Source organism: Phaseolus vulgaris, chromosome 5 (genome assembly GCF_051622355.1).
Source record: "Phaseolus vulgaris cultivar YP4 chromosome 5, ASM5162235v1, whole genome shotgun sequence".
Classification (NCBI taxonomy): domain Eukaryota; kingdom Viridiplantae; phylum Streptophyta; class Magnoliopsida; order Fabales; family Fabaceae; genus Phaseolus; species Phaseolus vulgaris.
This window is the reverse complement of record NC_143502.1, coordinates 37,916,690-37,929,718: the sequence shown is the minus strand read 5'-3', so window position 1 is coordinate 37,929,718 and position 13,029 is coordinate 37,916,690. Positions and strand designations below refer to the sequence as shown.

The 13,029-nt window shown below is 31.0% G+C and overlaps 1 protein-coding gene across 1 annotated transcript; it reads right to left on the bottom strand.

Annotated features, from left to right (window-relative positions):
* Positions 1-5,691: 5,691 nt before the first annotated feature.
* Positions 5,692-11,476, bottom strand: LOC137835643 (alcohol-forming fatty acyl-CoA reductase). Its single transcript, XM_068644241.2, has 10 exons — positions 11,234-11,476; positions 11,030-11,133; positions 10,100-10,302; positions 9,908-10,008; positions 9,591-9,783; positions 7,823-7,984; positions 7,342-7,423; positions 6,988-7,254; positions 6,458-6,585; positions 5,692-6,305 (listed from the first exon to the last, which is right to left on the bottom strand). The coding sequence occupies exons 1-10, from the start codon at positions 11,412-11,414 to the stop codon at positions 6,152-6,154; spliced, it is 1,575 nt and encodes a 524-aa protein (XP_068500342.2). The 5' UTR covers positions 11,415-11,476; the 3' UTR covers positions 5,692-6,151.
* Between the last annotated feature and the right edge of the window lie 1,553 nt (positions 11,477-13,029).

Sequence of the window (13,029 nt, the reverse complement as noted above, 5' to 3'; positions counted from 1 at the left end):
ACTTATTTACTCTCCATAACTTATATGTATCTGAAACTAAACCTTGACACAATTAAATCTAACTTGCACTTGCTCTACACTTATTGGGTAACTATCCATTTTACTTTCTAGAGATTTTGAAACTATTGTTTTATATTCCTATTCCTATAAAATGAATTTGATAAAGAATCAATTCATTTAGAAGATAACATCTAGATCCTACAAAGACAAGCGTCTCAAAATCATATAGAATTTGAGTTTATCAACAAAATCATAATACTTTTAATATATAAAGCATTACACCAAAATAATTATTAGTGTAAAACTTTTAATCTAAAGGACAACTTTCAAATAAATAAATAAACACTTAATTAAATAAAATATAACACACAAGAATAAAAGAAGCAAAGTTTCAACATAATACATTATAGCAAGCTTAGAAAACCACTTTTGTTAACTTCAAACAACATCCATTACTTCAGTATTTATCACAGATGAGAAAGTTTCTTGACCAATGATTTCTAAGCATGATTGCATTTGTACATATTTAAAATTATTTAAGATGCTAAACTAAGATAACAAGCAATACACAAAAACAAGAAAACTTTTTATTTATTTTAAGAAACAAGGAATGTTCCACCTATTTTTTATTTTACACTAGTTCCATCTTGCATAGAGATTATAAAAGCTGAAACACAAACAATCTATATTTCCATCTTGCATAGAAATTATAAAAGCTGAAACACAAATAATCTATATTGAATCACGAAAGAGAACAACATAATTAATTGTGTCAAAACTATGGTGCTAATTGTATATCTTAGGAAGTTTTATATGTTATTCTTCCTGTAATTTTCTTCTCTATAATAGTCATATATCGCTATTAATTAATACTAAGAGTTTATGTATTAAAAACAATAATCTCAAAATCACAGGGATTTGTCTCCTTAAATTTAGTTGTTCAAATTTCCTAAAATAACTAGCAGGTTCATATTCCTTATGAATTTGAGATCAACATAAAGCATCTTCTTCTTTTAATTGTATGCAAGAGACCCTTTAACCACACAATGACCACAAACTCAGATTTACAATATCACAATTTTTGTTTATTTATATTTAAACCAAAATAAAAGTAAAACAGTGCAATAGATGTTGAAGTTTTTTTTTTTTTTCAAGATCTTTCATTCTTAATACTAAATTTTTTATTTAAAACATACATTTAACTAGAGCACAACAAAGAAGAAAAAAAAAACAATTTTTTTTTCTTTAAATAAAATAATCAGAAAACTTTTCATTATATTTCTACTTTAAACTCAAACAATAATCTATTAGCAGAAGAAACACAACGAACCCACTACCCTCAGGTCACCTTAAGGATGAACTGCTCTGATACCAAATGTAACATCCCTAATTTTTTATCCATATGTAATAAAATAAAAGTAAAATAAACACTATCTACTTAACATATGAATATATATAACTATCTCTTAATTGTATCTAAAAAAAATATCCCTCTTCATAGGGATTTTAATATATACATCAAAAGTTTTAAAAACAAACAGAGCATTCAAATTAAAATTTTCACATCCTCAAGTCTCTATTACCTGCAATCTCGTCTGCTCCCGTGTACCACACGATCATCACAGATAAAGAAACAAACACAAAACGAATAACAGAGTAAGCTAGCTATAACAAAATTTTCTATATAATTTAAATTTCAAATTGATACACAAAATTCATAAATTCTCATACAATTTCTCAAACATTTCACATAACCATCAAGTGTCTATCACGTTCATCATCCACATTACTCCTATCAGATTTCTACTGACTCACATACTCAGACACTTGACTCTACTTCCGGAAGACTCGTGTATTGAAATTAGCATCCAGAGACCTGCACCTGTCATACTACTGTTGTGAAGCCCACACAGTCATGCACATAATTATATCAATATCTCATCATCTCATCGTCTTCATATGACAGGGTAAATCCATTTGATCTGCTCTGATCAGTTCTTTCAAACCTCAGACTCAGTCAAATGAACCTCCTTCGACTCTCACCAACTGAATAACTTCATCTATCTGATTCCACTCTATATCAGTAGAGTCAGGATCGTCTCATTCACAGGACACTCACAAATCAATACACCCTAATAACAATCTCAACACGGTATTTCCTTTCCTATGTATTGATCACACTTTAACCTCATTACATACATCATTTAACATATCAATGCACCACTTAATCACATCATATTTAAACTTTCTAAACAATCCAAATATATCTCAAACTTTACTTATATACATAATTAATTCCAAATATATGCTCTGTAAATCAATCATCATTTAAAATCAAACAACCACTTCTCATCAAACATCTCATTAAGTAATTCAACAAAATATTCTAAAACAAGTTCAACTCATTTATATTATTATTCAAACACTTTCAATTCTCAATCACAAACACCTTCAACAACTTATTCACCTTAAAATCAATATAAAATATTCAAAGTCAACTATTTTAGTCAATATATTACTTTACTCTTCAAAAGAGACAATCCTGCAAGCAAAAACAATTGGAATTGGTGACCACGTCACCCCACATCCAGAATCTTCTAACCTAGGGTTTTAATGAAAAGAATAAGACTAGCTTCCCTTACCTGGACTGGAGTAGATGCTCACTAAGAGCTCCAACAACCAAAATCTTAATCTTAAGGATAATCTAACCTGCACCACAAAGTTCTGATCACAAATCTAACTATATCACTATGACCCTGATCTAACAGAGACTAATTCTAAAGATAAAAACCTCACATGCAAACTTAAACTAGAAGGCACCCTAACCATATCAAAACTAACTCAGAAAATGAGCCAAAAATGAACTTACTCTATCTAAGATTCTGATCGGGCAATCTCGTAGAGTTCACTGCCAGGAATCCAATGGCAAACTCCGATCGTCAAACTGATGAGCGAGGAGATCAGAATCTTAGAGTGAAGGGAGAGGAAAGAAAAAGGGGAAAAAAATGAACTTACTCTATGAAAGATTTTGATCGGGCAGTCTTGTAGATCTCGCTGCCAGGAGTCTAATGGTGGACTCCGATCGTCAAACAGATGAGCGAGGAGGTCAGAATCTTAGAGAGAATGGAGAGAAAAGGAAAAGAAAACTTCTAGAAAGATGGTGGTTCTTTTAAAATGAAACCTGAATAACTAATTTTCTATTTATATAGCTTTTTCACTTTAATAATAAAATATTCAGGTGTCATTTTAATTGTACCATTTCTACTCTAAGACTATTTTTCTCGGTCCTTACATTATCTAATTCTTTATACAATTTAACATGTTTTAAAATATTTATTTTATTATGACATATTTTGTACATATTAGTCAATCAACCTTCGATGCTAAAATTATCTCGTCTAGTCTCGACCGGTAAACATTATAATATTTAGATTAAATTTTTTATATAAAAAAAAAAAACTAAATTTAAAAGAAACATTTTAGAAATGCCTCAAACCTTTGTACAAGTAAAACCTTATACGAGTGTGTAACTTAAAATGAGATAATTATTGTTTAGTTAGGTTTGAATATTAAGTTGACAGTTGGAACAGTAGATGTATATACGTAGGGTCCTGTTAGTGATGAGGATAGGGCCAGAGGCATATATATAGTGTGGCACATGCAATGTCGAAGCCTACTGATTTGATGGTATGTGCAGGAACAGTTTGGAAGCTTGTGAATCAACAACATTTCATGCTTAAATTATGTTCTGTACTTTGGTCCATTTGTCACCACCACTTTAGCAAATGAAGCATGTAACATTTCATGCTGTTACTTACTGCATTATCTAACAAACACGGTTTACCAGCTACCAATGTTAAAGCCAAAACTTCCCTACTCATGCAATGGTAGATTAATTGCATGTCTTCACCTCCATCCAATCAAAACAAAAAAACCTTTCCCATTCATTTACATTTTATTTTTTTTCAAAACCCAATGATTTGATTCACATTGTCAAACCGACCAAATCGTACCAAAATCAATTATTTAAATATTATTATATTATTTATTGGTTTACTAATATACAAAATATGTATGTGAGGAAAGAACCAATATATTTAGCTTAATTCATGTTTAAAAATATGTGATAGAAGAGTTTTCACATTTTTTATTAGTAAAACTGTAAATTATTATGAAATGTTTTAAGAATATCTCAACCATAACCTCAAAAAATGGTTATATGTGTGCAAAGTTTTAACATGTGAAGCGGAAGATAACATTAGAGTTAAATATATTTTCCGTTCCTGTATTTTATGTGAAACTGATTTTTGTTTTTAATATAAATTTTAGACTTTTTAGATACTTGTATTAAGGAAACTATTAAAATGAGTCTGCACTGTATCAATTTCAATTGCACCCGATTTTCTACTAAAATAACGAAAATGCTCCTATAAAATGATGAAAGTGACCTTAAATGAAAGAAGGGTATGAATAAAAAATACTTTCGGAACCTCTTTTTCGGAATACATTTTTGGATTTGGATTTCTAAAACACATTTCTGAATTCTTTTTCGGAATACATTTCTAGAATTTGTGTTCCAGATTTTCTTTTCCAAAATATTTTTTTCATTACGAATTTAGTTTTTCAGAATGAGATTTTGATTTTTGAATTCGGGATTTTCAAATTTGAAACAATAGGATAATTTTGAAAGATGATAGGGTACAAGTTCAAAATCATATGGTGCAGGAATAAATTTTTGTAATAATAGTATCATATAGTAATGTTGAAATTTAAATTCGATTGTTACGTCATAAAAGAAAAAACATTATTAAAAATTCATTTTAATAATTTTTTTACTATAAGAATGTCTAAAGTTTGCACAACTGACAAAACTAATTTAACGTATATGGATGGATGAAAAAAAATATTTAAACCTTAAATTATTAACCTTGAGAGGGAAAAAAATGCTAAAGCAAAATCAAATATTATTGGAAGAAAACAATATAGAGTGACTATAATTTTGATCTCTATATTTTGAAGAATTTCGTACAATATTATATACTTGTCTAGAATGTTTGTTAGCCTTAAGGGAGATAGATATTAGGATTTAATATTTATGGGCAACGTATATAAATACAATATACAGTATAACTATTCTTTTTTCTTTGTTTGTCTTTTCTGTAAAAGTGTGGACACAAGTTGTACTCTTATATTTTATTTTTTTGTTTATCTTTTTTTGTAAAAATGGAGATACTAGTTGTACCTTTATATTTTATGCTAGTTGTTCTACTTATAAAAAAGAATTTGTTACTAAGTGTAAATAAATTATTTAATATTTTACAGAATAACGAATATTTAATTAAAGTAAAGAAGGGAATAAATATTAGATCATAATGTTGTTGAAAAAAAGTTATAAATTAAATTAGAATAATGATGTAAAGATTTGTTTAATTTGATTTGAATTTTTTTTACATTCAAACCAAACCAAATCAAATTGTATAAATTTTTATGTTTATTTAAGATGTATTTTATCTATAAAAATCAAATCAAATTGTGAACACTCGTTAGTATTCTTGTGGGAATAACATTTTTAATCACTTTCTTCTCCTTTTTCAAGAGGATTTGGAAGTCTTTAAGCACACATTTGGTTAACATTTTTTTCTATGTTAACATGTTAGTGAAACCGATACCAAGTTTGTGACGGAAAAAAGCAACCAAAACAACACAAACTCCATTGAAGACCATTAATTGTACAAGAGAAAAATAAAAGCATTTGCTACACTTAATCAAACCTTTCAAACTTAATTAGCATTTAGCCAGTACCAATTACACTGATCTTAAGAAATAAATAGCACCAATGCTGTCCCTGTTGCACAATTTTAAACTTAAACATGTTTTTGATAAACTTCTCCGTAAAAACTTAAAACAAAAATAAAATGGTAACATTTGATGAACTTGTCTATGAAACTGAAATCAGTTTAGCTTATTCATTTTGACTAAAACTCTTTCATTTAACCATTTTTAAGTGAAAATACATTTAAACTGATTTAGTTTATAGAAAAACTCAATTCATTATTTTATCTTATTATTTTTGTAAGTTTTATGGAGAAGTTTCTCTAAACATAATCTTAATAAAGTTTACTACTCTCACCAATCACCTAAAAGTAGAACATCACTTAAAAATGTACTTGACAACACCAGGAAGATGGGTCTTCATAAAGTAATCCTCCCAATTAATTTCTTTTGTATCAAAGTAAAACATATCTATCTCTGTCCCACTTTGTTCTGCTGCCATTCTCAACTTCTCTGTGTTCATATCATCAAATCTGCATGCATAACATTCTCTGCCTCAGTTAATACCTCATGAAGTCAATAACTAAACATCTTAATGTGGTGTGTCTATGTTACTAGCTACACATAAAAAATGTGCATTAAATCTGAAGCATGCAAAGTTCCTATTGCAGTTTACAACACTTACAGGCCACTAAAGAACATGTAGGGTCTGTAAAGTTCAACCATCCGCATCACAACTTGGATCTTCCTGTTCAGCTCGAGATACGTTCCCTGAAAATACTGGCAAAGTGCAGTATTGGCAAGCTCAAGTCCCTATTTAATGGAAAACTTGTCAAACAAAGCCTTGTCATGCACCAATCATGTCAAAAGCTTTTAGTTGAAAACAACATGTAGTTTTTATACCTTATATACCAGTTGTTATGAGGTTGAGTTGCATGTAATGAACTAATTACCAAGAAGAGTTTAGGTTTAATATATACTGTCTTAATGTTAGATGATTTTTTACACTAATCACAGGTCATTTCACTGTCAAACAATCTTGTTAAGTTAAATGGGAGTGATGATTGTCATGAACCAATTATGTGACAAGCTTAAGCTTTTAGCTGAAAACAACATGAAGATGTCATGTCATGAACTATAATTATTCTAGAAAGTTTGATAATATATTAAGTATGTTGATTATGGATAAGGAGGGGAGGTAAACTAGAGAAGAACCTTCAATGGAAGGAGGTAGCGAATGAACATGTATCTCTGAAAGCTATCCATGCTGGTCAATACAGTTACTCTGCCAACTTTGACCGGTGTACCATCCTTTTTTATCCATGGTTTTGCTGTGAAATATTTCAATCCAAAGTCTTGGAGATTCAAGTACGTGACTGGATTTCTAAGAGAGGAACCCACATGGTATATGATATCACTTGGCTGCTTTGCATGAGCCACCATGGCCACTAGCATAGCATTCACCACCATGTCTGCTGGGACCTACACATTAAATTCATAGGTTTTTATGAGATGGAGAAAAATTCATCACAAAACCAGACAACAAACGTATTTTGTGCAGCAACTCACCACATCCACAACTCCATTGATATCTCCAAGGAAGCATGTTAACTTTCCTTTCCCATAAGTCACAGCTAAACTGTCAATGGTTCTGTAACAAACAAAAGGGAAAATCGTCCACTTTGAGCTCATATATCTTCACTTCCACATGTCCATTCTCTTTAAACCAAATGCATGTTTGTTTCATATTCTAACTATTTCCTTAAACTTTTTTATGGTTAAATGAGCATGATTAGTTGGTGATACTTAATTGAATGCAAGTAGTTGTTTCAGTCATTCATTGGTATAGATCAAAACTGTATACATGATTGGACCACAATAAACTCCTTTATCAAACCAGTTCCACTCTCTACTCAATCATGGCACTTATGTTTATTCATAGTTACATTATTAACTGAACAATATTCTTAACTAAAAATTTAAGTCACCCCTTTAAGAGAGATTGAGTATTTACTATTTGGGAAGTGAAAAAGTAAAATTTTTGATTTACCTGATACCCTCAACCCAACCAGGGAAAGGTTCTTTCATTGTGCTTGTGACAATGGTAGGACGCATAATAACAACAGATAGGTTTCCTTTGAGTTTTTCCACAAGCATTTCTCCCACTGCCTTTGTAAACACGTATGTGTTTGGCCATCCATACACCTTTGCCCTGATCATAACACACACAACAAACATAATAATTATGGTAATTTTATTTCCTTATTATAGTTTTCTACATCTCATTAAATAAATAATATTTTTACAGAAAATATGCAGAGAGAATTATAAATTGAGTCAGAAAAAATAATCATAATATATAATATATCATGGATATTTTATTCCACTCTTTCTATAATGTTTCAGCAAAATAATAATGCTTATTTTTTTAACAATTTTATTTAATGTCTTAGAGAACATGGACCAGCCTTTTGGTAGAGTCACTGTCCTTTCCATTCTCTAGAAAGATCTTGATATCATAAGCCCTTATGGGGCCAGACAGTAAAATCGTATATGCAACAGTTGAAGAGTTAAGTATTTTAAAGAATAAATATTATTAATATTTCTTAATATCTTTTCAATTTTTTATATATGTTTTTGTTGATCTTGATTTCACTTTTTTTTTTAAATATCACACTAACATATTTTAATTGTTTAAAAACATCACATTGTCTTTTTAAGACAAATTATTGTAAATATTGAAAAATATATAATTATGTAGAATATTCTAAAAAAATAGTTGAGAGGCATTATTTTAACTTTGTATTTGTAAATAAATTATTAGATATTTTTAAAAAGAGGGTAAAGATTATGGGCTGTTATGACTAAAACTTGTTAACTTGAGCCTTTAAATAGAAATCTGTAAATACTTGAATTTGCTATATATAAAGAGAAAGACAAATAATGTATTAATAATTTATTGTTTTTTCCCTCATTTGTTACTTCAATTCAATTAACTCCTACCTAATAATAAGCTTTCTCATAGTAGTAGTAATTTTCCTTTATTAGCCTATGGAAGCATAATTTTTGAGGTAGAATAAGAAGCACACATGTAGGCTTCTAGCTACTATATAGTCTCCATCATGATGCTTCACGTTTGGGGGTCTAAGTTGTCACATATGCATCATAAGAACTATTCCTTCAACTCTTCACACGTGTTTCTGCAGATTGTTTCATATTATCCATCGACCATAGTCATTGCACATTTCAGATGAATTGGGAAATAATATTATTTTGCATCGATCTAAGAGCCTCCTATTATTATGGGGTGACACGTACTTTCTTGATAGTTATAATGTATGTGCAAATGGTACTCATTAACATCCTTTTATACCCTCAGAGTGTGTGCCAAGTGTTTATGTGTGGGCCTGTAATCACTTCTGCATTGAATTGTGATTTGTCACACTTCCATTATTAACATAAAGGTAAAAATATTCACCTCAAATTCATATCTAGTGTAGAAACTATTCACTTTCATGTTGAATAAATATAATTTTCCCTAAATACAACTGTGTTTATGACTAATAAGACACATGTTAAAGCTAAGCTGAGTTTGAAAAGGTGGTTGAACTTGAACATCACTTGCCTGGACCATGTACTGTTCGTGTCTATTCAGAATTAATGGGAAAGATTAATACCTGATTTACTCTATAAGGTTTTAAAGAAAAAGAGAACTAGTGAAAAAAACTGTGACTTTTCTGAAAATAGCTAATCACAGAATATAGTTTCTGAAAATGATATGACAGTATGCTAAAGCATGTAGGGTTGTGATAACAAACCTGCTAATACCCAGATTCTTCATGGCTATTTTAACATCACGTTCTGTGGCTCCTTGTTCTCGTAGTTCATCCAATTTGTTACACACTATTGTCTTTTCTGCATCGATGTCTAGGCCAGACACTCCATTCAGCGTTTCACCAAAGTGATAGGGGTCTTCTAGGATGAGTCCACCTCTCTCACCACATACATAAGCTGAAATATTTGACATGTAACATCACTGTGTGAGGCTAATTAATGTTTTTCATTTTATTTTATTCATGAATAATACCCTTTTAAATATTCAGATGGATTGACACTGACACTAATTGTTCCTAACCTGTTGATACATGAAGAAGCACTTTCAGTTTAGTACATTGCTTAGCAAAGTTCATGACATACTTGACCCCAAAGGTGTTTAGATCCAACGCTATATCGTACCTGCATTTAATTTTTCATGGAAGAAAATTAAGGCAAAAGAAATATCCAACTGAGTTATGCAAATATTAAATTAGCCCAAAAAAAGTGTAACCTTTCATCAAAGTTGGTAGTTGCAGCCAGATTGACGATAACATCAGTCTGATTGCAAATCTCTTCCCTCAGAGTTGAATCCTTCAAACCCAAACCCTCATAGGTGATGTCCCCCGGCACCAGAGTCACTTTTTCAGCAATGAATGACTTAAAATTTGAACCCAATTTTTCCTTTAGCACAATGAATAAGTCCTTCCCTATGATCTAAAATTGTCAAAAGTATATAATAAGCACCAATTTTAGCCACAAATTCAATGAAATGAAATGAGACTTCTTGTGAGAAAAACTCAAGCATGCTCATTCATTAATGATTGGGACAAGCATGCTCACTCATTAATGATTGGGACAAACTTGAAAACATGATGTATGAAGCAAACCATGCATCTAATTGAAGTCCTTAATCCGATGCTTAATTATAGTCATAAATGCTCTCAGGCCTTTTGAGAAAGTCACAAGACAGTTTTTGATAATGAACCATAGAGATCATGTTAACAACTGTCTGTGTTTGTTTGATTAAGTTTATAAGGGCCAATCAATCACACTCGAATCCATACTTATGAACATATAAGGGTATGATCATTAATATAATGAGAGAGCGAAAATTCAGAGAATGGCAAAGACTTTACTGCACCTGCTGAAACTTAATTATCATCACCACCATCATGATAACAATAATAATATAATATTTGTGCATTTATTATCTGTAATATACCCTTCTGTATAAGAAAGTATGGTTTGCTTTCCTTTACAATGACTAAATTATATGTATAGTAATATAGAAAACATAACCAAATATGATCTTATGAAAGGAAGTAGTAAATATGATAAGTGATATGATATAAAGAGATAAAGAGTTAATGAGATGTTTGATAACAATCCATAGATAATGAAGGAAAGAGAAATTATTGGTGTAGTATTTGTTCATATCTACCTCATTGTGCAAGCGATAAGTAGCAGAGTTGGCATCGGAGGCTCTTAAAAGAAGGAAAATCTTCTTAACATTGGGTTGAACCCTCAATATCTTCTCCAGTAAAACTGAAACATGCATACACCAAAGACATCACCAATATGGAAAAAAGGTGCAGTTAACACTTAGAAGGAGAGAAAGAGATAGAGAGGAAGAGAGCTTAGTTACTCTTGGCAAGAAAACCAGTGCCTCCAGCAATTAAAATGGTCTTGTTTTGAAGAAAGTGAAGAACACTTCCTACCTCCTCCATTGGAGAAAATGTATTGAGAAAGAAAAACAAAGGGGAAGTGGGTTGGTTCTCAAGAAGATGCAAAGTGGTGTGAGTTGAATCTAAATCAAGGCATTTCATATAAGAAGAGAGACAATCATGGAGCAATTATGACTTATGAGATGGGTTGTGGGTAAGCTGTTGGTGATAGTGAAGTCAAGGCTTCAATTTAACAAAAAAAATATTAAAAATCTCTCTCATCTTAAAAAGTTAAGTAAATAAATTTTTTTAATATATTTAGATTACTTAGGTGATAAATAATTGAATTAATTGTTATATGGACTTTAATTAATTAACTATAGAAATTATTTTATTACTAAAGGGTTTAAATGTGCCTATAAATCCCACCACCAAACTGAGATTGATATTTGGTCCTTGCACATGAAGAGCATGAATCAGCTCAACGGTCCTCTGGCTCTGCCCTACAAAAAGTCAGAACTCAGAAACAATGACACAGCCTTAAGCTCATAAAATTATAAAGTTGGTAGAGTAACTGCTCTACTCCAATACTATATATATACATATCAATCTAACATTTCATCCTTGCAAATTAACATCAAAGTTTGGATTCAAAATAAGTCACAACAGACATTATCCTTTTTTTTATCATTTTAAATTTTTTATCAAAATCATGTTGTAACACACACACACAAAAATACCAATAGAGAAATCATTGTGTCAAAGTATTGAGGGAGGAGAAATTTAAAAAGTATCGCTAGAAGTAACAAGGAGTCTCTCTGTTCGAGGGACTTAAAGAAGGTTTGGTTGTCGGAGGAGTGGGGAAATAATTTTGAGGATAAGGTCTCATGAGAGATTGGTGAATCCAAAAATATTATGTTCTGAGACGATAAATGGGTTGAGGATGCTGCTATAAAAGCCAGGTTCTCAAGATTGTATTCGGTTTCAATATCTGAAAAGACATATTTATACCAAGTAGGGGAGTTGGAGTGATCAAGAGTGGAGCTGGAAGTTGGAATGGAGGAGAGATATGTTCGAGTGGGAATTGGGGGAACTAATTTAGTTGATGCAACAGTTGGAAGGAAAGACTTTGATTAAGGAAAGTGAGGATAAATGGTTATGGAAGAAAGATGAATCGTTATGTATACGGTTAGTTATGCTTATAGGATTCTTAGGAACGAACTGAGTAGTGAATAGGACATTGTATGGACTTTTCTGGAGTATTAAGGCATTGCAGTCAGCGTAGGTCATAACGTGGAGGGTGTTAAAAAATAGACTAGCAACTAGGGATAATCCAAGGAGGAGAAGAGTGGTATTGGATAACAATGAGTGTGTAATGTGTGAGGTGGAAGAGGAGGTGACAAATCATGTTTTCTTTGATTGTAGAATAGCCTAGAAGGTGTGGTGTTTGTGTAGTCAGTGGATTGGGGAGGAGTCAGTTAGTCACTTTGAAACCAACACACACCTTGTGTTTTAGAATATCATGGGTAAATCAGTACGCGAATAGAGTATGGAAATGCATGTGGATTGTAGTGATATGGGAAATTTGAAATTAGAGAAATAGAATTATTTTTTTTAAGAATGATGGAGTAGATTATATTGAGATTTTCACTTTGGCTCAACTAAAGGTTTAGTCATGGATTACATGTAAAGAAAGACTAGCTGCTTTCACATATTCCAATGGTGTATGGACCTTATATCCTGCTTGAAATCCATTAAAAATTTAGGAATAGGTAGG